Source organism: Cervus elaphus, chromosome 1 (assembly GCF_910594005.1).
Source record: "Cervus elaphus chromosome 1, mCerEla1.1, whole genome shotgun sequence".
Classification (NCBI taxonomy): domain Eukaryota; kingdom Metazoa; phylum Chordata; class Mammalia; order Artiodactyla; family Cervidae; genus Cervus; species Cervus elaphus.
The window spans coordinates 31,268,850-31,294,409 of NC_057815.1; the positions used below are offsets into that span (position 1 = coordinate 31,268,850).

Sequence of the window (25,560 nt, forward strand, 5' to 3'; positions counted from 1 at the left end):
CACTGATGAGTTTTCCAAATTTGTTGGCATATGGAATGCAGTACTTTAACAGTATCATCTTTTAGGATTTGAAATAGCTCAGCTGGAATTCCATCACCTCCACTAGCTTTGTTTGTAGTGATGCTTCCTAAGGCCCACTTGACTTCACACTCCAGGATGTCTGGCTGTAAGTGAGTGATCACACCATCATGGTTATCTGGGTCATTAAGATATTTTTTGTATACTTCTGGGTATTCTTACCACCTTTTCTTAATATCTGTTAGGTCCATACTGTTTCTGTCCTTTATTGTGCCAATATTTGCATGAAGTGTTCTCTTGGTACCTCTAATTTTCTTGAAGAGATCTCTAGTCTTTCCCATTATATTGTTTTCTTCTATTTCTTTACATTGATTGCTGAGGAAGGCTTTCTTACCTCTCCTTGCTATTCTTTGGAACTCTGCATTCAGATGGGTATATATTTCCTTTTCTCCTTTGCCTTTATAGTATTTTCAAAATTACAGGAATACTTTAAACTACTGGATCACATCACCATTTTCAATTGCTGAAAGTGAAAAATATTTTAAATGGCTGTGAAAAAAAAATCAGGCAAATTTAATCCTTAGTGCACAAAATCAGGCTGTTTTTATGGCTCATTCAGGACAGGTTACAAACCCATTTAAATGCTCACTTCTCTGAATTTTTAAGAAATGAGTTAAAAAAGAAAAAAATCTCCAACCAAGGCAGCATTTATAAGTTCAGAATTCAGTAGTATTTTAAGAACAATATATGCAAATTTTAGCAGTATGATGCTTCCACCTCAAAAGACTGAGGATTTATTCCTGCCAAAAGTTAATAACTCATTTCGTTTACATTAGATTCAATATAAAAAAATCTCAAGGAACATTCTCTAAAACTGCCATTTGTTGTGTAAATGTGTAAATGTCAAAAAGACAAAGAAAAGTTGAAAACTTGCTTCAAATTAAAGAAGACTAAAGAAAATTGACAACTAAATGTAATGCAAGACCATAGACCAAATCCTAGATCAGACAGAAAACTTACCACAAGGTACTGACAGACTCTCCTCAACCAAACTTTAGTCAGGTTCCTCTGAGCCCAGACCACGAGACCACCTTACCTGCCACCTGAGAAATCTGTATGTAGGTCAAGAAGCAACAGTTAGAACCAGACATGGAACAACAGACTGGTTCCAAATCGTGAAAGGAGCATGTCAACACTGTATATTGTTACCCTGCTTATTTAACTTATATGCAGAGTACATCATGCAAAATGCTGGGCTGGATGAATGAAGCACAAGCTGAAATCAAGTTTTCCAGGAAAATATCAGAAACTCTGATATGCAGATGACATCACCCTTATGGCAGAAAGCGAAGAACTAGAGACTCTTGATGAAGTTGAAAGATGAGAATGAAAAACCTGGCTTAAAACTCAACATTCAAAAAAACTAAGATCATGGCATCTGGTCCCATTACCTCATGGGAAATAGACAGGGAAACAATGGAAACAGTGACAGACTTTATTTTCTTGTGCTCCAAAATCACTGCAGATGGTGACTGCAGCCATCAAATTAAAAGATGCTTGCTCCTTGGAAGAAAAGCTATGACAAACCTAAACAGCATATTAAAAGGCAGAGACATTACTTCACCAACAAAGGTCCATCTAGTCAAAGCTATAGTTTTTCCAGTAGTCATGTATGGGTGTGAGAGTTGGACCATAAAGAAGGCTGACTGCCAGAGAATTGATGTTTTTGAACTGTGGTGTTAGAGAAGACTCTTGAGAGTCCCTTGGACAGCAAGGAGATCAAACCAGTCAATCTTAAAGGAAATCAGTCCTGAATATTCATTGGAAGAACGGATGCTGAAGTTGAAACTCCAATACGTTGGTCATCTGATGCAAAGAACTGACTCAGTGGAAAAGACCCTGATGCTGGGAAAGACTGCAGGCAGGAGGAGAAGGGGACGACAGAGGATGAGATGGTTGGATTGCATCATGAATTCGATGGACATGAGTTTGAGCAAGCTCCAGTAGTTGGTGATGGACAGGGAAGCCTGGCATGCTGCACTCCATGGGGTCGCAAAGAGTCAGACATGACTAAGTGACTGAACTAAACTGACTCTGAGCCCAAATAGGCACTGTTCTTAGGCTGACTAGTGTCCTACTTTAGCAAGAATCCTGGTAAGTCAGTTTAGCCACAATCCACCATCCTCCATACCTTATCATCCTTGGTAACTGACCAAATTCCTTACACCTATCTTTCCCCAGATGATGTCTGATCACTGTGGCTTGCCTTCAGAAAGAATCCTGTGGTTGGTTTAGCCAGAATTCTCCCTTCCTACTGATGTTTCTTGTTAGTAGTTTTCTGTCCATGCACACTGCCCCACCCTCAATCCCAGGTTCCCTGTCTATAAATCTCCATTTTTCCTTATTACATTTGAAATTGAGTCCACTCCTATACTATTTTCCTGTATTACAATACTTCCTGAGTAAAATCTGTTTTTGTTGCTTTAACTACTGTCAAGGTCTGGTTTTCTTTGACAGTAGTATAAAGTGCAACTAGCAAATTTACAAGGTGGATTGTATGAGCATGATAAGAGCATTTTATCAATGCTGAATTTCCTGAATTTGAGGCATATACTGCAGTTTCGTAGAACAAGGGGCTGGCACTTTTTCTATAACAAAACCAGAAAGTATGTATTTCAGCCATAGAAGGCCATCTATAGTCTCTACCGCATATTCTTTTTGTTTTTGTTCTTTACAACACTTTAAAAATGTAAAACCACTTTTAGATCAAGAGCTGTGTAAAAACAAGGGCTGAAGTTGGCTCATGAGCCATAGTTTGCCAACCCCTAATACAGACAATGTTCTTGCTCTTTAAAAATATGCAATGAACCATGTAAAGATAAAGGGTCATCATGGCTACAACTTTCTCTCAAAAGATTGAGCAAAAATAATAATAACAATAACACATTGGAGAAAAAATGATGCCAAACTTAGCGCAGACACCGGATCAGCATAGTGTACTACAGCCCAGAACTCCTGGGCTCAAGCAATCTTCTTGCCTCAGCTTCCCAAAGCTGGGACTATAGGTGTGTGTCACTCCACCAAGCAGAGGATTAAAGCCAGATTTCTATTTCTTCCAAACTCTTTCTTCATGTGTCTGTGCAGCATCAGTGGACATGGAGAAAAGATTTTGGCAGCAGTGAAATCAGACAGCAAAATATTCACAACTGGTAAACCTATGTGAAAGGTGAAGGGAATTCACCATACTATGCTTACAATTTTTCTTTAAATATGAAATTTTTTCAAAATAAAGAGTTTTTTAAAAAGCCATAGATGTCCCTGGGGGCGCCAGGACATGTGCAAGCCTCAATGTGCAAGCCTGAGGCATGGTTCTGGCGGCTCAGAAAAGAATGAGACTCCCACAAAGAAAAGGTATCCTGTCATCTAGGTCATTTCAGTACATACCCATGGGTCCAAAGGTATCTAGATTCTCCTGTCATCACCAGCAAACTCCGACGAGGCAGCATAACTGGCACTGTCATACCATCTGGGTGCTTAAAATCCATGACAATCTTGAAATAAAGGCAAAAGCATAAAGACCAATCAATCCAGAAAGTCATACACTTCAAAGATAAAAGCAATTCATTGATTCTGTCTATCTTTCTAAGCTAACAGAGATTAAAACATGGTAATGCTTACAGGAGAGCATACATAGCACAGTGGTTCTTAAACTTTAGTGCACATAAGAATCAACCGAATGACTAAAAGTAGGTCTACAGTAAGGCTCAGGAATCTGCATTTCTAACAATTACCTAAGGAAATTATGATGCAGGTGGCCAGAGAAGCATTCACACTATGAAAAACATTAGTACTCAAATTCAAGGACTTAGAACCTGAAACATTCATATCTTGGCTTTTTCACTTACTGGCCATATGATTCAGGACAACTCATTTAACCCCTCTGTGTCCAGCTTCCTCAACTCTTAGGATTGTCATAGTATCTGGCACATTGTAAATACAAAAGATATTTGTATATATATCTGCAAAAGTAGATATTATTATTCATGTGCATGCATGCAAAGTCACTTCAGTTGTGTCCAACTTTTTGCAACTCTCTGGACTGTAGCCTGCCAGGTTCCTCTGTCCATGGGATTCTCCAGGAAAGAATACTGCAGTGGGTTGCCATGCCTTCCTCCAGAGGATCTTCCTGCACTTCCTAATTCCTTAGGAACTAACCTGCATCTCTTACATCTCCTGCACTGGCAGGTGGGATCTTTATCACTAGTGCCATGGGGGAAGCCCATTTTAGAATATTAACAATTAACAATCTAAGGAGAAGTAACTGTTAGCTGTAGATTTTCATATACTCCATTTTTCCTTTAAAGTGACACAACATTTTAGACTTTAGACTGATTTATGAGATAATCAAAAAACACAGGAAGATATTCAGTGATTCTTCCTAAATTATGATCAAATATTATAAACCACAATGTATAAAGCACCAAGAAAACACCCAAGAAAATGTTTTTGTGTCTAGACTAGCAACTTCAGTTTAAACACAGCAGCAGTTGACAAATGAGATTTTTTTTAAAAAATATTTTCTTATTTATTCATTTATTTATTTGGCTGCACTGGGTCTTAGTTGCAGCATATGGGATCTAGTTTCCTGACCAGCGATTGAACCTGGGTCTCTTGAATTTGGAGCAGCATTTAGCCATGGAACCACAAGGGAAATCTCCAAATGTAAATTTTAAAAAGGCATGTCAAAGGGCTAAAAAAATATTTAAGCAAACAAATCAATCCATGTGAAAAATAAATATGCCAACTAAGTATCAGTGGGATGAACATTAATTTAGCATAGTACCTTCATCAAAGGTAAATTTAGGACAGTACCTGGCACTAAAGCAAGCATTTAGTAATGATTACTTATTATTAATAATAATAATGTTGGGTAAAACAGATGATAAACATGAAAATCCTTCATAAATTATATAGAATTATATTGAATCTTATTGCAAAATTCAGACTTAAATTGAAGAAAACAGGGAAAACCACCAGGCCATTCAGGTATGACCTAAGTTAAATCCCTTATGACTATACAGTAGAAGTGACAAATATATTCAAGGGATTAGATCTGATAAACATAGTGCCTGAAAAACTATAGATGGAGGTTCATAACACTGTACAGCAGGCAGTGATCAAAACCATCCCCAAGAAAAAGAAATGCAAAAAGGAAAAACGGTTGTCTGAGGAGGCCTTACAAATAGCTGAGAAGAGAAGTGAAAGGCAAAAGAGAAAAGGAAAGATACACCCATCTGAATGCAGAGTCCCAAAGAATAGCACACAGAGATAAGAAAGCCTTTTTAAGTGATCAACGCAAAGAAACAGAGGAAAACAAAAGAATTGGAAAGAAAAGAGATCTTTTCAAGAAAATTAGAGTTACCAAGGGAACATTTCATGCAAAGATGGGCACAATAAAGGACAAAAATGGTATGGATCTAACAGATCAGAAGATATTAAGAAGAGGTAACAAGAAAACACAGAAGAACTGTACAAAAAAGTCTTAATGACTCTGATAACCAGGATGGTGTGATCAATCACCTAGAGCCAGACATCCTGGAGTGTGAAGTCAAGCAGGCCTTAGGAAACATCACTACAAAACTAGTGGAGGTGATGGAATCCCAGCTGAGCTATTTCAAATTCTAAAAGATGATACTGTTAAAGTGCTGCACTCCATAGGCCAACAAATTTGGAAAACTCAGCAGTGGCCACAGGACTGGAAAAGGTCGGTTTTCATTCCAATCCCAAAGGGCAAGCCCTTCTTTGCTCAAACTACTGCACAGTTGCACTAACTTCACATACTAGCAAGATCATGCTCAAAATCCTTCAAGCGAGGCTTCAACAGCATGTGAACCAAGAACTTCCAGACGTACAAGCTGGATTTAGAAAAGGCAGAGGAACCAGAGATCAAATTGCCAACATCTGTTGGATCATAGAAAAAGCAACGGAATTTCAGAAAAACATCTACTTCTGCTTCATTGACTATGCTAAAGCCTTTGACTGTGTGGATCACAGCAACGTGTGGGAAATTCTTAAAGAGATGGGAAAACCAGACCATCCTACCTGCCTCCTGTGAAACCTGTATGTGGGTCAAGAAGCAACAGTTAGAACCATCCAAACATGGAAAAACGAACTGGTTCCAAACTGGGAAAGGAGTATGTCAAGGCTGTATATTGTCACCCTGCTTATTTAACTTATATGTTGAGTACATCATGCAAAATGCTGGGCTGGATGAAGCACAAACTGGAATCAAGATTTCCAGGAGGAATATCAATAACCTCAGATTCGCAAATGGCAGAAAGTGAAGAAAAATTAAAGAGCCTCTCGATGAAGTATGAAAGAGGAGTGTGGAAAAGCTGGCTTAAAACTCAACATTCAAAAACTAAGACCTAAAAGAAAACAGAAAACGAAGATCACGGCATCTGGTCCCATCACTTCATTGCATGCAGATAGGGAAACAATGAGAACAGTGACAGACTTTATTTTGGGGGGCTCCAAAGTCACTGCAGATAGTGATCTACCATGAAATTAAAAGACACTTGCTCCTTGAAATAAAAGTTATGACCAACCTAGACAGCATACTAAAAAGCAGAGTCATCACTTTGCTGACAAAGGTCCATATAGTCAAAGCTATGGTTTTTCCAGCAATCATGTGTGGATGTGAGAGTTGGACCAAAAAGAAGGTTGAGTGCCAAAGAATCAATGCTTTTGAATCTGTGGTGCTGAGAAGATTCCTGAGAGTCCCTTGGACAACAAACAGATCAAACCACTCAATCCTAAAGGAAATCAGTCCTGAGTATTCACTGGAAGGACTGATGCTGAAGCTGAAACTCCAACACTTTGACCACTTGATGCGAAGAGCTGACTCGCTGCAAAAGACCTTGATGCTGGGAAAGATTGAGGGCAGGAAGAGAAGGGAGCGACAGATGATGAGACAGTTGGACGGCATCACCTACTCAAGGGACATGAGTCTAAGCAAACTCCAGGAGATAGTGAAGGACAGGGAACTCTGGCATGGGGTTGCAAAGAGTCGTACATGAGTGAGTGACTGAACAACAACAATAATACTGGTCTAAAAACCTCTTTTTCCCTTTTTCATATGCCCTTCCAACCTAAGTATGGAAAATAAAGTATGATGATAGAACTTAGTTTTCCAATTATCTGTTCCAAATAATTTCAAATAGTCCACAAAGCATTCTCCACACTCTAAAAGCATTCTATTTTAAAAAAAAACTGTAGATAAATTCTGATGTTTTCGACATGAAATGTACTGAAACCTGCAACTTCCCTGAAATGTATAACTAAAAGAAGATGAGCTGACAGACTGAGGATCGAAAGATGAACAGTCATTTAATAAAGCAGATATATTAAAATGTTAACTGTAGTACCTAGGTGGTGAATATATACAGACTTACTGTATAATACTATCAACTTTTCTGTAAGAAAAATTTCATTATTAAATGTTGGGAAAAGGGGAAAGGGAACACTGTAGCCCATTTTTAAGCAAACATACATACAGGCTTCAATTTTCTGAATCAACACTAAAGGTCCACAAAAAAGAAAGAATAACAGAATATTATTAATTTGGCTCAGTGGTAAAAAATCTACCTGCAATGCACGAGACACAGGAGATATGGCTTCCATCCCTGGGTCAAATCCCTGGGTTGGCAGGATCCCTGGAGGAGGAAATGGAAACCCACTCCAGCATTCTTGCCTGAAAAAAAACCCTAGAGAGGAGCCTGGAGGGCTACAGTCCAAAGGGTCGCAAAGAGTCAGACACAACTGAGCACTGAGAACACACAAACATTAATTCCTTCATTAGAGATGATCAGCTGTGACTCAAAGGAATCAAATCAATCCGGGTGAAAACGCTTGATGGGACTGTATCATCAACCACTAGACTCTAACTGTACAGTTTTATCACTTCAGTTCAGTCACTCAGTCGTGTCTGACTCTGCAAACCCAAGGACTGAAGAACCCCAGGCTTCCCTGTCCATCACCAATTCCCAGAGCTTGCTCAAAATCATGTCCATTGAGTCGGTGATGCCACCAAACATCTCATCCTTTGTCATCCCCTTCTCCTCCTGCCTGCAATCTTTCCCAGCATCAGGGTCTTTTCCAGTGAGTCAGTTCTTTCCATCAGGTGGCCAAAGTATTGGAGTTTCAGCTTCAGCATCAGTCCTTCCAATTAATATTCAGGACTGATTTGCCTTACAATTTACTGGTTTGATCTCCGTGCAGTCCAAGAGACTCTCAAGAGTTATCTCCAACACCACAGTTCAAAAGCATCAATTCTGCGGCACTCAGCTTTCTTTATAGTCCAACTCTCAAATCCATGCATGACTACTGGAAAAACCATAGCTTTGACTAGATGGACCTTGGTCAGCAAAGTAATGTCTCTGCTTTTTAACATGCTGTCTACGATGGTCATAGTTTTTTTTCCAAGGAACAAGTATCTTTTAATTTGATGGTTGCAGTCACCATCTGCAGTGATTTTGGAGCCCCTGAAAATAAAGTCTGTCACTGTTTCCATTGTTTCCCCATCTATTTGCTATGAAGGGATGGGACTGGATGCCATGATCTTAGTTTTCTGAATGCTGAGTTTTAAGCTGGGTCTTTCACTCTCCTCTTTCACTTTCATCAAGAGACTCTTTAGTTCTTCTTCGCTTTCTGCCGTAAGGGTGGTGTTATCTGTGTATGAGGTTATTGATATTTCTCCCGGCAATCTTGATTCCAGCTTGTGCTTCAGCCAGCCAGGCATTTCCCATGATGTACTCTGCATAGAAGTTAAATAAGCAAGGTGACAATACACAGCATTGACGTGCTCCTTTCCCAATTTGGAACCAGTCTGTTGTTCCATTTCTGGTTCTAACTGTTGCTTCTTGACCTGCATGCAGATTTCTCAGGAGGGAGGTAAGGTGGTCTGGTATTCCCATCTCTTTCAGAATTTTCCACAGTTTGTTGTGAACCACACAGTCAAGGGCTTTGGTATAGTCAATAAAGAAGTAGATTTTTTTCTGGAACTCTCTTGCTTTTGTGACGATCCAATGGAAGTTGGCAATTTGATCCCTGGTTCCTCTGCCTTTACTAAATCCAGCTTGCACATCTGGAAGTTCACAGGTCACATACTGCTGAAGCCTGGCTTGGAGAATTCTGAGCATGTGAGATGGGTCCAATTGTGCAGCAGTTTGAACATTCTTTGGCACTGTCTTTTTTTGGGGGGATTGGAATGAAAACTGATCTCTTCCAGTCCTGTGGCCACTCCTGAGTGTTCCAAATTAGCTGGCATATTGAGTGCAGCACTTTCACAGCATCATCTTTTAGGATTTGAAATAGTTCAACTGGAATTCCATCACCTCCACTAGCTTTGCTTATAGTGATGCTTCCTAAGGCCCATTTGACTTTGCATTCCAGGATGTCTGGTTCTAGGTGAGTGATCACATCATCACATTTTCTGGGTCATGAAGATCTTTTTTGTATAGTTTTCTGTGTATTCTTGCCACCTCTTCTTAACATCTTCTGCTTCTGTTAGGTTCATACTGTTCTGTCCTTTATTGAGCCCATCTTTGCATGAAATGTTCCCTTGGTATCTCTAATTTTCTTGAAGAGATCTCTAGTCTTTCCCATTCTATTGTTCTCCTCTATTTCTTTGAAGTGATCACTGAGGAAGGCTTTTTTTTTTTTTTGTAGATAGAATCATACTTTATTTACTTTTCTGTGACTTCTTTTCATGCACTTAACATTTTAATCCTAGATTCTTCTATTTTGTTGCACAGGAAAATGTATTCATTCCAGTGCTCTTTAGTATTCCAGCATGGAAAATACAATAATTTATCTATTTTGCTATTGATAGATGTTTGAGTTATTCTGGTATTTTGCTTGTACCAAAGGTTGTCTTATAACCTTCTTGTACATATCTCCTTGTGTAATTATAAATTCTTTAAGCTATGTAGATTCAATTTCTGGATCATGAGTTATGGGCAATCAACATTTGGTTGTCATATTTTTGTATTTGCCAATTCAAGTCAGTTCAGTTCAGTTCAGTTGCTCAGTCCTGTCCGACTCTTTGTGACCCCATGAACCGCAGCATGCCAGGCCTCCCCGTCCATCACCAACTCCCGGAGTTTACTCAAACTCATGTCCATCAAGTCGGTGATGCCATCCAACCATCTCATCCTCTGTCATCACCTTCTCCTCCCGTCCCCAATCCTTCCCAGCATCAGGGTCTTTTCCAATGAGTCAACTCTTTGCATGAGGTGGCCGAAGTATTGGAGTTTCAGCTTCAGCATCAGTTCTTCCAATGAATACCCAGGACTGATCTGCTTTAGGATGGGCTGGTTGGATCTCCTTGCAGCCCGAGGGACTCTCAAGAGTCTTCTCCAACACCACAGTTCAAAAGCATCAATTTTTCGGCACTCAGCTTTCTTCACAGTCCAACTCTCACATCCATACATGACCACTGGAAAAACCATAGCCTTGACTAGATGGACCACTGTTGGCAAAGTAATGTCTCTACTTTTTAATATGCTGTCTAGGTTGGTCATAACTTTTCTTCCAAGGAGTAAGCATCTTTTAATTTCATGGCTGCAATCACCATCTGCAGTGATTTTGGAGCCCCCAAAAATAAAATCTGACACTCTTTCCACTGTTTCCCCATCTATTTGCCATGAAGTGATGTGACTGGATGCCATGATCTTCGTTTCCTGAATGTTGAGCTTTAAACCAACTTTTTCACTCTCCTCTTTCACTTTCATCAAGAGGCTCTTCAGTTCTTCTTCACTTTCTGCCATAAGGGTGGTTCATCTGCATATCTGAGGTTATTGTATTTCTCCCGGCAATCTTGATTCCAGCTTTTGCTTCTAGAGGAAGGCTTTCTTATCTCTCCTTGCTATTCTTTGGAACTCTGCATTCAAATGGGTATATCTTTCCCTTTTCTCCTTTGACTTTTGCTTCTCTTCTTTTCTCAGCTATTTGTAAGGGCTCCTCAGACAACCATTTTGCCTTTTTGCATTTCTTTTTCTTGGGGATGGTCTTGACCACTGCCTCCTGTACAATGTCACAAACCTCCGTCCATAGTTCTTCAAGCACTCTGTCTATCAAGTCTAATCCCTTGAATCTATTTGTCACTTCTACTGTATAGTCATAAGGGATTTGATTTAGGTCATACCTGAATGATGTAGTGGTTTTCCATACTTTCTTCAATTTAAGTCTGAATTTTGCAATAAGGAGTTCATGACCTGAGTCACAGTCAGCTCCCAGTCTTTTTTTTTTTTTTTTTTTTGCTGACTCTATAGAGCTTCTCCATTTTTGGTTGCAAAGAATATAACCAATCTGATTTTGGTATTGACCGCCTGGTGATGTCCACATGTAGAGTCTTCTCTTGTGTTGCTGGAGGAGTGTTTGCTATGACCAGTGTGTTCTCTTGTCAAAACTCTGTTAGCCTTTTGCCCTGCTTCATTTTGTACTCCAAGGCCAAGCTTGCCTGTTACTCCAGGTATCTCTTGACTTCCTACTTTTGCATTCCAGTCCCCTATCATGAAAAGGATATCTTTTTTAGGTGTTAGTTCTAAAAGGTCTTATAGGTCTTCACAGAACCATCCAACTTCAGCTTCTTCAGACTTGGATTACCGTGATATTGAATGGTTTGCCTTGGAAACAAACAGAAATCGTTCTGTCATTTTTGAGATTGCACCCAAGTACTGCATTTTGAACTCTTGTTGACTATGAGGCTACTCCATTTCTTCTAAGGGAATCTTGCCCACAGTAGTAGATATAATGGTCATCTGAGTTAAATTCGTCCATTCCAGTCCATCTTAGTTCACTGATTCCTCCTATCCAAGTACTAACCAGGCCCAACCCTGCTTAGCTTCCGAGATCAGACGAGATCAGGCATGTTCAGGGTGGTATGGCCATAGACAGTTCACTGATTCCTAAAGTTGATGTTCACTCTTGCCATCTCCTGTCTGACCACTTGTAATTTACCTTGATTCATGGACCTAACACTCCAGGTTCCTATGCAATATTGTTTTTTACATCATCAGTCTTTACTTCCATCACCAGTCCCATCCACAACTGGATGTTGTTTTTGCTTTGGCTCCATCTCTTCATTCTTTCTGGAGTTATTTCTCTACTTTCTCCAGTAGCATACTGCACACCCACTGACCTGGGGAGTTCATCTTTCAGTGTCCTGTCTTTTTGCCTTTTCATACTTTTCATGGGGTTCTCAAGGCAAGAATACTGAAGTGGTTTACCACTGCCTTCTCCAGTGGACCATGTTTTGTCAGAACTCTCCACCATGACCCATTCATCTTGGGTGGCCCTACACAGCACAGCTCATAGTTTCATTGAGTTAGACAAGGCTGTGGTCCATGTGATCAGTTTGATTAGTTTTCTGTGATTCTGGTTTTCATTCTGTCAGCTACCTGATGGATAAGGATAAGAGGCTTATGAAAGCTTCCTGATCAAAGAGACTGACTGTGGAAAGTGGGTCTTGTTCTGATGGGCAGGGTCCATTTTCTGTCGATGGGCAGAGCTGTGAGCCCTCCCTGTCATGGTCTCAGGTCAAACAACAGGGAGGGAATGGTATAAAATCTATAATATTTTCCTGAAAACACTGCTTGTTAAAGACCAAAATAAAAAAGATTTTTTCAAATATTTACTAAGGATTCACAATCAACAATCCTTGCCAGCAACTGCTGAATCATTCTGCCCTGTGACAGCTTTGCTCCACTGGAACTTTTTCCAATTATTCTTTTTGGTTTTACGTATTTTATTTTCTGAGTCAGTAAAGATCAAGTTAGCAGCAAGCTCATGATGAGACAGGAAGAAAGGGAACAGAACAAAATCACTGTAACAATGACACAGCCTCTGAGGATATAACAAAACTGGTTAGAACCAACGTGGCCCAAGATGGCTGAAGATTCAAATTCCAAAAGCACTTTAGCCTTATTATACTTTTACTGCAATGCATTAGCATGCTAAATGACACTTTCTCAGACACCATGACAGGTCCCAGGTTGACCATAAAAGGACAAAAAGTGGGCTGTGGCCCGGTTCCTGGAAACTTCTGCTCCTTCTCTCAAACAGTTAGAATATTCCTCCTACTTCTTAGCATATATAATTACCCAGCCCATAAAAACTAAACACTCCACAGCCTGAAATCTGGTTCTTGCCTTCTGAGACTGACCACATTCTGTCTATGGAACGTATATCTCTCTAAAATATCTTTTACTTTACTATGGCTCACTCCGGAATTCTTTTCCAGAATCCTCACTTGGCAGCCATCCCAGGAACTCACCCAAGACCTGGGACATGACTATTCTCTCACACACCCTTCTCCTGCAACAATGGGGCAAGATTAAAGATAATATTCAGTTCAAAGCAAACAAAAAACTCTAGACATTCTGCTCTTATAAAACCCTTAACACAACCAAATACAACAGAAAGGAAACTGCAGACATAGTTATCACTCAAGTATTTACTGAAGTAAAGATAAGATGTGAGAAATGAAACATGTCCTGCCGAATCAGTAAATAAGGATGTCACAGTCATCAGCAATTGCAGTGACTCACTGGAAAAGACCCTGATGCTGAAAAAGATTAAAGACAAAAGAAGGGGGTGACAAAGGATGAGGTGGTTAGAAAGCATCACTGACTCAACGGACATGAATCTGAGCAAACTCTGAGAAATAGCGGAGGACAGAGAAACCTGGTGTGCTGCAGTTCATGGGGTCACAAAAAGTCAGACATCTCTTAGCAACTGAACAATAACAAGGTGGGCTGGTGAGCTCTGGGGGCACTCAGGAAGGAGAAGAAACCTGTAATCTAGCAGCCATCGGACTGCAACTACTCCCTACAATGAGCCCCAAGGAAGTTCAGGATGTGAAAAAACTCAGGACACTGACCCCAGGATAGCAAGATGCATATAATAGGAACAATTTCAGTGAGCCCAGACTCTTGCATCTTCCCATATACAAAAAAGCACTACATTCCTCAACTTGGGATATCTGGTTTTCTTTTTATTAACAATCCTTTGATGTTCAGACTACTGCCTTTTGCTATAAAGCTTCACTCCTCCTTTCACCTCCTTAGACCAGTTCTCTCAGGGTTACTTGAGATGATGTCTCCCAGACTTGAAGTCCTAAAAATTCCCACAGAATAAAACATAACTCTCAACTTATAGGTTGTTAACATTTTTTAAGCTGACAGATGCATAACAGAAAAGTACAGGAAACTGATCTCCCCCATGCTGGCTAAACAGGAAAATGAAAACATAACACTACTGGAAGCACTTCTGAGAAAGAAGACAAATTTAATCCTGATCCTTATCAGTTAAAAATAGGCTGAGACCTTTAACCTTTTAAAACTCTTAAGGATATATCAACAAAAGACAATAAGACATGAAGAATGATGTGTGATTCACAGAGAATGAAGAAAGTTGAGAGGATAGAAGTGACTATATTTAGCTGGAGAAAATATTTCATGCCTGAGAATTTAGCAGACTACAAAGAAGCCTGCCAAATATAAACCTTCTGTGGTTGCACTAACTTTTCCATGGGATTCAACTGCAACTGGGCAGGACCCTATTGGGCTTTCCTGGGACAGACCTCTCCCAGTAGCCTCTGTTTTAGCCCCTCTCAATAGTACCTAGGTAATAGTATTTGACACATATTTACTGAGTTTTTTAGATGCTAAAACCACCATCAAAGGAAGAAATTAACTACTTAATGACTATGAGCATGTAGCTCCCAAACTTCTGGTGCCTAAAGACTGATCACTGTCAGGAAGCATTTAACAGGAGGTTTCCTGTGTGCTGTTTTGGATCTGTCATGAATCCTCTGTTCCTTATTAATTCCTGAATATTCAGGAATTAAGAGGAGGGGCAAGCCTCTCCCAGGGCTGAGGAATCCAGGCATTTCCTTCATTAGTTTTTCAATACAGTGATAAGTACCCTCTTCCTTCTTATGAACCAAATGGTAAAAGTGATTGTTTACAACTCTCTCTCTTTAATATGGATCGCCTTATGTTTTGTAAGTCTGGAATTTTAATCTTCATCTTTGCTGAGAATAACTACCTTGTAAGACAGTATATATGCCCACACCATGTTGATTGAAACACCTTTGCTCCATCAGAGCTTGGGTCCCCGTGTCTTTCTTTCTTTCTTCCTTTCTCTCTCTCTCTCTCTCTCTATTTCTGGCTGATTCCCTGGAGTGCGAAAGCCAGCTGCGTAACCCAGGGAATATTAGCCTCTTTCCTTCTTTCACTCTCTCATTGTCGACTCCGGACCACCAGGTTCCGGTCCAATAAAGGATCAACAAGTGGTGCCGAGAACAGGGACTCTGGTACACGTGGCAGATTCGGACGGAGTGACCCCAGAGGTCCTATTGAGGCCAGTAAGTACTAAGACATGGGTCAAGCGGCTGGAAAGCTCCCTCACTTTTCTACTTTACTTCATTACTTATCTAAAGTTCAGGGATTTTCAGTTTCACGCCAGTGAATAGAGGCTTGCCTTCAGACAGTGGTTGAATGTAAGCCTTGGTTCCCTGATGAAGGAAGTTTTGATTTAGAAATTTGGCATCGGGTCAAAGACAATGTTGAATGAGCCGTCAGACAGGGAAAAAATATTCCGATAGATTTCTGGCCCCTATGGGCTCTCATTGAAGCTGTGATTCTGCCATTCCAAGGTAATTCTAGCCCTCCTGATATTTGGCAACAAGCAAAACACTTATTACATGAATATGAATTAGATGATGAAGCCTTACAAAAGGTCCAGTTAGAACAACATAAGACATTTCAGAATTTTCCTACTAACCCTACCCCGGCTGCTCCAAGCGCTCCTCTCCTGCCAGCGGGCACAAATCCCAAAGTCTCTCCCTTGATAGAACCTAATGATTCTGGCAATGACTCCCTTAAGCCCATACTGTAATAAAAAAAAAAAAAAGAAAGAAAAAAGCTAAAAGACAACTTAAAAAAAAAATTACTTGTTTATGATAATGCAAATCAGGAATGTCAAAGGGCTATAGCCCCAATTTGTGACACAGGGACTATTTTTGATTATTTGAAGGCTTGTCGCAATATAGGATCAGAAACTCAAAAGATGCAAATGCTAGCTGAAACAATGGTTGCTGCCTTAAGAAAAGGAAAATAAAGGATGCTTTACATGTGGAGATAAGTACCATTTAAAAAGGGACTGCCCTATGAAAGCTAATAATTAAAAGAAAAAAAAAAAAAAAAAACCTCCAAAAGTCTGCCCCTACTGCCGTAGAGAAATGCACTGGGCCAAAGAGTGTAAATCTAAATTTGACATTGAAAGAAAACCTATTCTGGTAAACTCCAAGCAGGAGACTCCCCAGATCCCCTTCAACAAAACCAAGGGCAAATTCCATCTTTTCCCTCAAACCCTCAACATCTGGCAGTGCTGCCTTCGATATACCAGCCCTAAATGACTTTCTCCTCTACCCTCAAGCAGTCCCCTCTAGAATACCTATCAGACTTTTTGGGCCCCTGCCCCCACAAACCTTCGGTCTTTTACTTGGCTAATCTAGTTTGACTTAACAGGCAGGAAGGCCAGAGGTCTCCAAATGGAGAAAACAGGCTGCAAGTGTCAGACATTTTTATCTCTCTTAAGCAGCAGGAGGAAACAAACTAGCGATATTTCTTTCTTTTTTTTCCTTCTCTATACAAACTTAAAAGGAGGTTTCTCTTAAAATACTGTGTTGCCATAATAACACCTGGTTTCACTTAAAGTTACCTATTCTCAAACCCTGAGTTAACCAATGCATTTTTCTTATGGAAATGTTTGTCTTAAGCTATGTTAATATGCTATACATTTACCCCAGACTCTGTCTTGGGTTCCACCTAATGGCTCAGAACCTACTTGACAAACCAGTATGTTATACTCAGATATTGTTCCCCTAAACTATATAAACAAAACTATTTGTACGGCAATCTGCCTTTCTTCAAGATTCATGTCAATCATTTTATGGCTCAGACAACTCACCTGGTGCCAAGGTTATCTCAAAATGCATGTTGTGGGTGAGGGGCCTGGTGCTATTCTCTGAGTTTTGAGACGTTTTCTTTCTCTAATTAGCAGATTGCTAGTAGTTATATGACATCTGGCTAAAGACTAGCAGGGGGCCACTCTTTCTGCCCCCTTCTGATGTCCGTCAGAAGCTTTCTCTGTCTCCTTTATACTTTAATAAAACTTTATGACAAATAAATCTCAATTTGAGAATACATTACAAACTTCTACTGATATCCAATTAGCTTTTCTAAAATATTTTGGAGAAATTTCATTTCATTATCCTTCTGGTAAGCTGTGAAATTTCTTCAAAAATACTGAATTTATTATTTCCCACATTATCAGCTCACAGCCTATACCACAAGCTGAGGTTTTTCATATAGAAGGGACTAAAAATGCCAAAACTTCATTCTGGTCTCTTAAAGAATATAAAGTCTTTTATACTAAATTTCATTCTGCTCAACAAAATAAATTATATGCTCTTAATGAAGTTATTTGCCTACATCCTTACCCCATTAATATAGTCTCTGATTCTATATATTCAGTTTTTGTATTAAAAAATATAAAAACCTCCACCATAAACTCCAATCAACCTATTATTCAACAACACTTTTTTGAACTACAATTTGTTATTAAAAACCGCACTTCTCCCATTCATATTACACATGTATGAGCACATCACACACTAAAGTTACAAATTAAAAAATTTAAAAAGACACAGCAACACTACTGTCTTCCTTACTTAAAGCAGACTTTATTAGATTCCAACATAAGATATTTTCTAAACCTATAACTATTGTTAATACAACTTTGTTTTAAATTTTTTAAACCTACCACAGGGAAATATTTTAATAAGGGCAGAAAGACATTTCGAAGGAATTGAAGGACACTTCTCTTCCTCTGCCCATTTAGTATCAAGATGGGTTCAATAAACAGTGGAAATCTGGGAAATTAATCTTACAGGGAAAGGTATATGCTTGTATTTCCCCAGATGGATCCAACAAACTTTTCCCTTGGAAAATCCAACCCAAGGGGGTCCCCGACATTCAAAATGGAGATGAAACAACAAGAACCCCAGGAGGAAGAAATTCCAATACGGGCCATGGTGGCTCTAAAGATCTCCAGGAAGCACTGCCCTCAGCAGCATCAACCCTATGACCTCCCCTCTTGGGGACAGATTAAAAACCCTTACTAATCAAGCTAAAAATCTGGTCTCTCAACAGGGAATGCCTCGGAGTCCAGAATACATTTTCCTGGCAATGCTCAGACTGCTAGCGTGTGCCTCCCAAACTTAACCGGGCTTACTTACCCAACCCCCCCTTTATTATAGGTCATAAAATGGATGAAGAAAAGACCGATCATATCAACCAATGACTCCACCCATATGCCCCCTCCCTGGAACCCTCACACCCTGTGGAGGAGGGAAAACTAATTAACATTTCTTTAGGTTATGAAGTCTTTCCATTGTGCCTGGGCCCAGCAAAATTATGCGTAAACGTCAGCTGACAAACTTGGGCTTTCGTCCTGCCTCCAAAAGAAGACTTTCGGACATTGCCGCCCTTTGTCTGTGAACCATGCTTACACTGCTGAAGCTTTAGGGAAAGAGTTAGGGAAAGAACAAAAAACATTATGTAAAAGGTTACTAATGAAACATTACCATGACAAAGGACTTCTTGGCTGGCTTGAGGGTGGAATGGCATCCACTCCTCCTCCTGGAATCGTCCTCGATAAACAAATTGGGCCTGAACAATGGGACATATGGAAACTTGCTGCCAGCACCGAAGAACTTGGGACTTAGACCGGACATTTCACAGGGACCAGTCGTGGTCATAGTACCTATTACTTTCGCTATAATCAGTCATATTTTAAACAGGCCTGTGTCCCACTTCCTTTTGTTATAGCCATAGGAAATTTACAATTTAATAAGACTTTACGTTCTGTAACTTTTATTAATTGCCAATTTTGTGTTACTCCTGTTCAATTCAATCATAGTGCCTACAACTAGGAACAAATCAAATTTCATTTACATGATAAAGCTTCTCTGAATGTACAATTACTACAAAAGGAAATCTTTGAAACTTTTTCTAAACGTCTGCCCTCTTCCACTAATTTGAAAACTTTTAGCTAAACAGCTCGCTGATCGATTGTCTGGGCTAGACTCACAAAGATGGTTTCCAAGTATTACCCACAGCATTGGGTCTGGAACTGTAACTTTGGTGATTGTCTTGATAATTATATTTGTTGTTTATCATTGCTTTCTATAAGGTTGGTTAATACTAACCAGACTCAATTGGTCAGGACCCATTTTTTTTTTTACAAATATAATAAAATAGGGGGAACTGTCAGGAAGCATTTAACAGGAGGCTTCCTGTGTGCTACTTTGGATCTGTCATGAATCCTCTGTTCCTTATTAATTCCTGAATATTCAGGAATTAAGAGGAGGGGCAAGCCTCTCCCAGGGCTGAGGAATCCAGGCATTTCCTTCATTAGTTTTTCAATAGTGATAAGTACCCTCTTCCTTCTTATGAACCAAATGGTAAAAGTGATTGTTTACAACTCTCTCTCTTTAATATGGATCGCCTTATGTTTTGTAAGTCTGGAATTTTAATCTTCATCTTTGCTGAGAATAACTACCTTGTAAGACAGTATATATGCCCACACCATGTTGATTGAAACACCTTTGCTCCATCAGAGCTTGGGTCCCCGTGTCTTTCTCTCTCTCTCTCTCTCTCTCTCTCTATCTCTCTATTTCTGGCTGATTCCCTGGAGCGCGAAAGCCGGCTGCGTAACCCAGGGAATATTAGCCTCTTTCCTTCTTTCACTCTCTCATTGTCGACTCCGGACCACCAGGTTCCGGTCCAATAAAGCACCAACAGATCACCATCAATCAGAGAACTGTGCAAGAGCTGATCACATACCCTGACTCTCCCCTCCCTCACCTTGCCTTTTAACAAGCTTTTCTGAGACTCTGAAAACTTCAGGGTTTTAGAGCATAAGCCACCCATCCTTCTTGTATTGATGCCTTTACAAAAATAATGCTGCACTCTTCCTCACCACAACACAGTGTCAGCAGATTGGCTTTACTCTTTGCAGGCAAGTAGATACAAATTTGGTTCAGTGACAACTTGTAAGTAAGTCTGCTTGAAGTAAGTTTGCTTTTTATTTTAAACAGCACACAAAGGATTCCACATACCTCATCATGGCCATGTCTGCCACATTTGTGAGGTAGAAATTGTTAGGCAGTCACTGCAGGGCCAGGACCTCCAGTTCATTTTTTTAACTTCAACTCCTTCTCCCATATAAACATTTTGCTCCACTGACTTAAAGCTATACTTGCTGTTCCTGATTCCAGGCATTCAGAGGAAAGTCTCCCTGACATGGAGGGTCATAAAATATCCAGACTCAAGACAGAACAATCAGTAACTGTTGACCAACTTATCAGATAGGAAAATACTAGATGGACCATTAACTCTTAGCCCACACTTCTGGTCCTTATCCGGTCCTTAAATGACGGCCTGGGGTCATGAGAAAGAGTCACAGGATAGTGACTCAATGACTAAGAAAACTCAAAGACAGAGGGATTTTAAGAAAAGTCATAAAAATGACAAACTGGACATAGGGACTTTCAAACTAATTGGTCAGAAATTATATACATCGGGGATGTGAGCCAACCAAAAACAAACAGATCAATACTGGTAAAGATATAAACTGCTATAACTGCTGCCCTTTCAGGGCACTTCACCTCCTCTCAGCGTCTATGCTGGGAGCTTTACACTTCTCTCTCCTTTAAAATAAAACTCTGCCTGTGTGACTATTTGCATGTTTGTAAAGTTCATTCTTTGGCTCCCTGAACAAGAACTCAGATTACTGTTTTATCCTGACAAGTAGAAAAGGAGAGACAAACACAACTTCAAGGATACAAAACTGAAACAAATTACTTACAAAAAAATACAGCAATAACAAAAATGTCTGTTAACATGTTCCCTGGATTTATAAATACAGAATCCCACCATATCATGAGATAATTAGTCCACTGTCGGGGTGAAGAGGAACTCGGTACATTTTTAATAAAACAAATACAGCTTTTTGTCACTCTACAAAAGATGATATTCCCAAGAATATACTTTCCTAAGCTGAAAAGTACCTAGAAGAGAAGCCTTCTGGTATACCATATTTTTCCAAAGCAGACGAATTTAAATCTCCTACCTATACTACATGGGTTTCCCTGGTTTCTCAGATGGTAAAGAATCTGCCTGCAATTCAGGAGACCCAGGTTCTATTTCTGGGTTGGGAAGATCCCCCAGAGAAGGGAATGGCAACCCACTCCAGTATTCCTGCCTGGAGAATTCCATGGACAAAGGAGCCTGGTAGGCAATAGTTCATGAGGTCACAAAGAACTGGACATGAATGAATGACTAACACACACACACATACACACACACACCTATACTACACATGCCTGCTTAGTTTCCAACCTCTAAGAAAAGTTAAAATCAAAGGCCACAAGAAACCACTTTCCCTTCCTTGCCTCCTACCTGGGAGCTGCAGACCAGAAGGGAGTGACAAGATATACTAAAATGATGAAAGCGGAAAACCTAAAAGCAAGATTACTCTACCCAGCAAGGATCTCATTTAGATTCAACATAGAAATCAAGAGTTCTACAGAAAAGCAAAAGAGAAGAGAATTCAGCACCACCAAACCAGCTTTACAACAAATGCTAAAGGAACTTCTCTAGGCAGAAAACACAAGAGAAGAAAAAGATCCACCAAAACAATTAAGAAAATAGTGAGGGGAACATATATATCAATAATTAATTTGAATGCAAATGGATTAAATGCTCCAACCAAAAGACACAGACTAACTAAATGGATATATAAACAAAACCCTATATATGCTGTCTACAAGTGACCCACTTCAGACCTAGGGGCACATGTTGACTGAAAGAAGGGGATGGAAACAGATATTCCATGCAAACAGAAATTAAAAGAAAGCTAGAGCAGCAACACTCATATCAGATAAAATAGGCTTTATAATAAACAATGTTACAAAGAGACAAAGAATCATATTACATGATGATCAAGGGATCAATACAAGAAGATATAACAATTATAAATGTTTCTGCACCCAACATAGGAGCACCTAAATACATAAGGCAGATGCTAACAATCACAAAAAGGGAAACCAACAGTAAAATAATAATAGTGGGGGACTTTGTTGTTGTTATTCTGTCACTAAGTCACTAAGTACTCTTTGTGACCCCATGGACTGCAGCACACCAGTCTTCCCTGTCCTTCACTATCTCCAAAGTTTGCTCAAACTCACGCCTACTGAGTCAGTGATGCCATCCAACCACCTTATCCTCTGTCGCCCTCTTCTCCTGCCCTCAATCTTTTCCAGGATCACAGTCTTTTCCAGTGAGTTGGTTCTTCCTATCAAGTGGCCAAAGTATTGGAGCTTCAGCTTCTGCATCAGTCCTTCCAATGAATATTCAGGGTTGATTTCCTTTAAGATGGACTGATTTGATCTCCATGCTGTCCAAGGAACTCTCAAGAGTCTTCTCCAGCACCACAGATTCAAAAGCATCAATCCTTCAGCACTCAGCATTCTTTACAGCACAACTCACATGACTACTGGAAAAATCATAGCTTTGATTATATGGACCTTTTTCAGCAAAGTGATGTCTCTGCTTTTTAATATGCTGTCTAGGTTTGCAAAGCTTTTCTTCCAAGGAGCAAGCATCTTTTAATTTCATGGCTGCAGTCACTGTCCACAGTGATTTTGGAGCCTAAGAAAATAAAATCTACCACTCTTTCCATTTTTTCCCTATTTACCATGAAGTGTTGGGCCTGATGCCATGATATTTGTTTTTTGAATGTTGTGTTTTAAGCCAGCTTTTTCACTCTCCTCTTTCAGATTCATCAAGAGGCTCTTTAGTTCCTCTTCACTTTCTGTCACTGCGGGGGGTATCATCTGCATATCCGAGGTTGTTGATATTTCTCCCAGCAATCTTGATTCCAGCTTGTGAGTCATCCAGCTTGGCATTTTTCATAATGTACTCGGCATATAAGTTAAATAAGCAGAGTGACAATATACAGCCTTGACATGCTCCTTTCCCAACTTTGAATTTTTGTTAAAATGGGGGACTTATGGCAACCCACTCCAGTATTCTTGCCTGGAAAATCCCATGGACGGAGGAACCTGGTAGGCTACAGTCCATGGGGTTGCAAAGAGTTGGACACAACTGAGCGACTTCACTTCGCTTTCACTAACAGCCTACTTACACCAATGGACAGATCCTCCAGATAGAAAATAACTAAGGAAACACAATCTTTAAATGACAAAATGACACAATAGACTGGATAGATTTCACTAATATTTTTACAACATTCCACACAAAAGTGGCAGAATACACTTTCTTCTCAAGTGCACACAGAACATTCTCCAGGATAGGTTACATCTTGGTCACAAATCAAGCCTCAGTGCATTTAAGAAAACTGAAATCATATCATGCATGTTTTCTGACCACACCGCCATGAGATTAGAGATCAATTACAAGGAAAAAAAAAACTATAAAAAAACACAAACACGTGGAGGCTACCCTACTAAATAACCAAGAGATCGTGAGAAATCAGAGAAAATTTTAAAAATACATAGAAACAAAAACACAGTGACCCAAAACCTATGGGACACAGCAAAAGCAGTTCTAAGAGGAAAGTTGATAACAATTCAATCTCACCTCAAGCAACAAGAAAAATCTCCAATATACAATCTAACGTTACACCTAGAGCAATTATAGAAAGAAAAAATTTTAAACCCCAAATCATAAAGATCATAATAGAAATAAATGAAATAGAAAACAATAGTGAAGGACTTCCCTGGTGGGGTGAGGGAGTGATGAACTGGGAGACTGAGGCTGCCATGCATGCATTGCCATGTATAAAACTGATAGCTAGGGTGAACCTGCTATAAACAGCACAGGGAGGGCATTTGGAAACTCTGTGGTGACCTAGATGGGTGGGATTGGGTGGGGGCGGGGCGGGAGGCCCACAAGGAGGGGCCTGTACGTGTACACACAGCTCGTTTATCAAGTTGTGCAGCAGAAATTGGCACCACATTGTAAAGCAGTTGTACCCCAATAAAACAACAACAACAAAAAACACCAAAAGTCATGAATTCACTTGTTAAATTCCTTGAAAAATGGAATCTCAAGATTACCAAGTCTCGTGAAGCTCAAAGGAAGGAGGCAATGGCAGTGATAACACACCCCGGAATCAATACAGAGGACACAGGACATCCCATGTGAAAATGATTGAAGAAAGAAAATGAGCTCTGCTCCCTTGCTGCAGTCAGAAGCAATTTTCTAAAGTTCAAGCCTTAATAGTCTTAACACGAGGGGCAAAAATAAACTCATACCTGATACTGTGGTACCTTATGGCATATAAGAGTGATCTGCAAGTAGCAGACAAAACAGCTAAATTGGGGCCCAAAGGAACTTATTTCTCATTGCTTCTGAGTGTGAGGTGTAAGAAGTAGAGTATCATTTGAAATTTCTGGTGTGAAAACTTTCCTAGTTGATCAGATACTATGAACACATGTCTACAATACTGCATATGTGAAGCAAGCAATATGAGATCCAATCAAAAGTTAAATAGAAAACACCACAAACAAATCTAATCCAGAGCACACATCAGCAAATTGCACATTTCAAACACAACTCTGCCTTACGTAAGGAATAAACACAAACTTGAAAAGATACGTGCTCCTCCATGTGTGTTATTTACAACAGCCAAGACATGAAAGCAACCTAAGAGCCCATTAATTCATAAAGAAAATGTGAGACACACACACACATAAAATTATTCAGCCATAAAGAAGGAGGAAACTTTGCCATTTACAACAACATGGATGGAGCTAGAGTATATTATGTTAAGTGAAATAAGTCAGATGAGAAAGATTCAAATGCTGTATGATCTCACTTATATGTGGAATCTAAATAAATAAACAAATAAACAAATGTAACAAAACAGAAGCAGACTCAGATAAAGAGGACTGGTCGTTCCAACAGGGGAGGAGGATAGGGGGATGAATAAAACAGGTTACGGAGATAAAGAGGTACAAACTCCCAAACTTACAAAACAAATTAGCAAAAGAAATGTACAGCACAGAGAATATAGTCAATAATACTGTAATAACTTTGTGCAGCAACACATGGTAATTAGTCTTATTGTGGTAATCATCTTACAGAATATAAAAATACCAAAGTATTATCTTGTATAACTGAAACTAATACTGTAAGGCAATTATACTACCTTTTTTTTTTCCCACTAGGGGAAAAAGTGTGTGACTCCAGAGACACCAAATGGAGCTAATGATTACAGTAGATTTTCAGTGCAACTAGAGGCAAGTTTTCCCCTTCTTTATAACTTAAAAACTATATAATCACCTTTTAGGGTGTTGGAGGAATATTTAGGCCCCATTTTTTA

General features: G+C 39.6%; 1 protein-coding gene across 2 annotated transcripts in view; it reads right to left on the reverse strand.

Annotated features, from left to right (window-relative positions):
- Positions 1-25,560, reverse strand: part of ALKBH8 (alkB homolog 8, tRNA methyltransferase) — a 116,255-nt gene that overhangs the window by 47,320 nt on the left and 43,375 nt on the right. For both annotated transcript variants that reach the window (XM_043898194.1, XM_043898203.1), the window contains exon 8: positions 3,463-3,569. In XM_043898194.1, the coding sequence (XP_043754129.1) occupies positions 3,463-3,569 (107 nt within the window). The remainder of the gene's footprint in view (positions 1-3,462; positions 3,570-25,560) is intronic.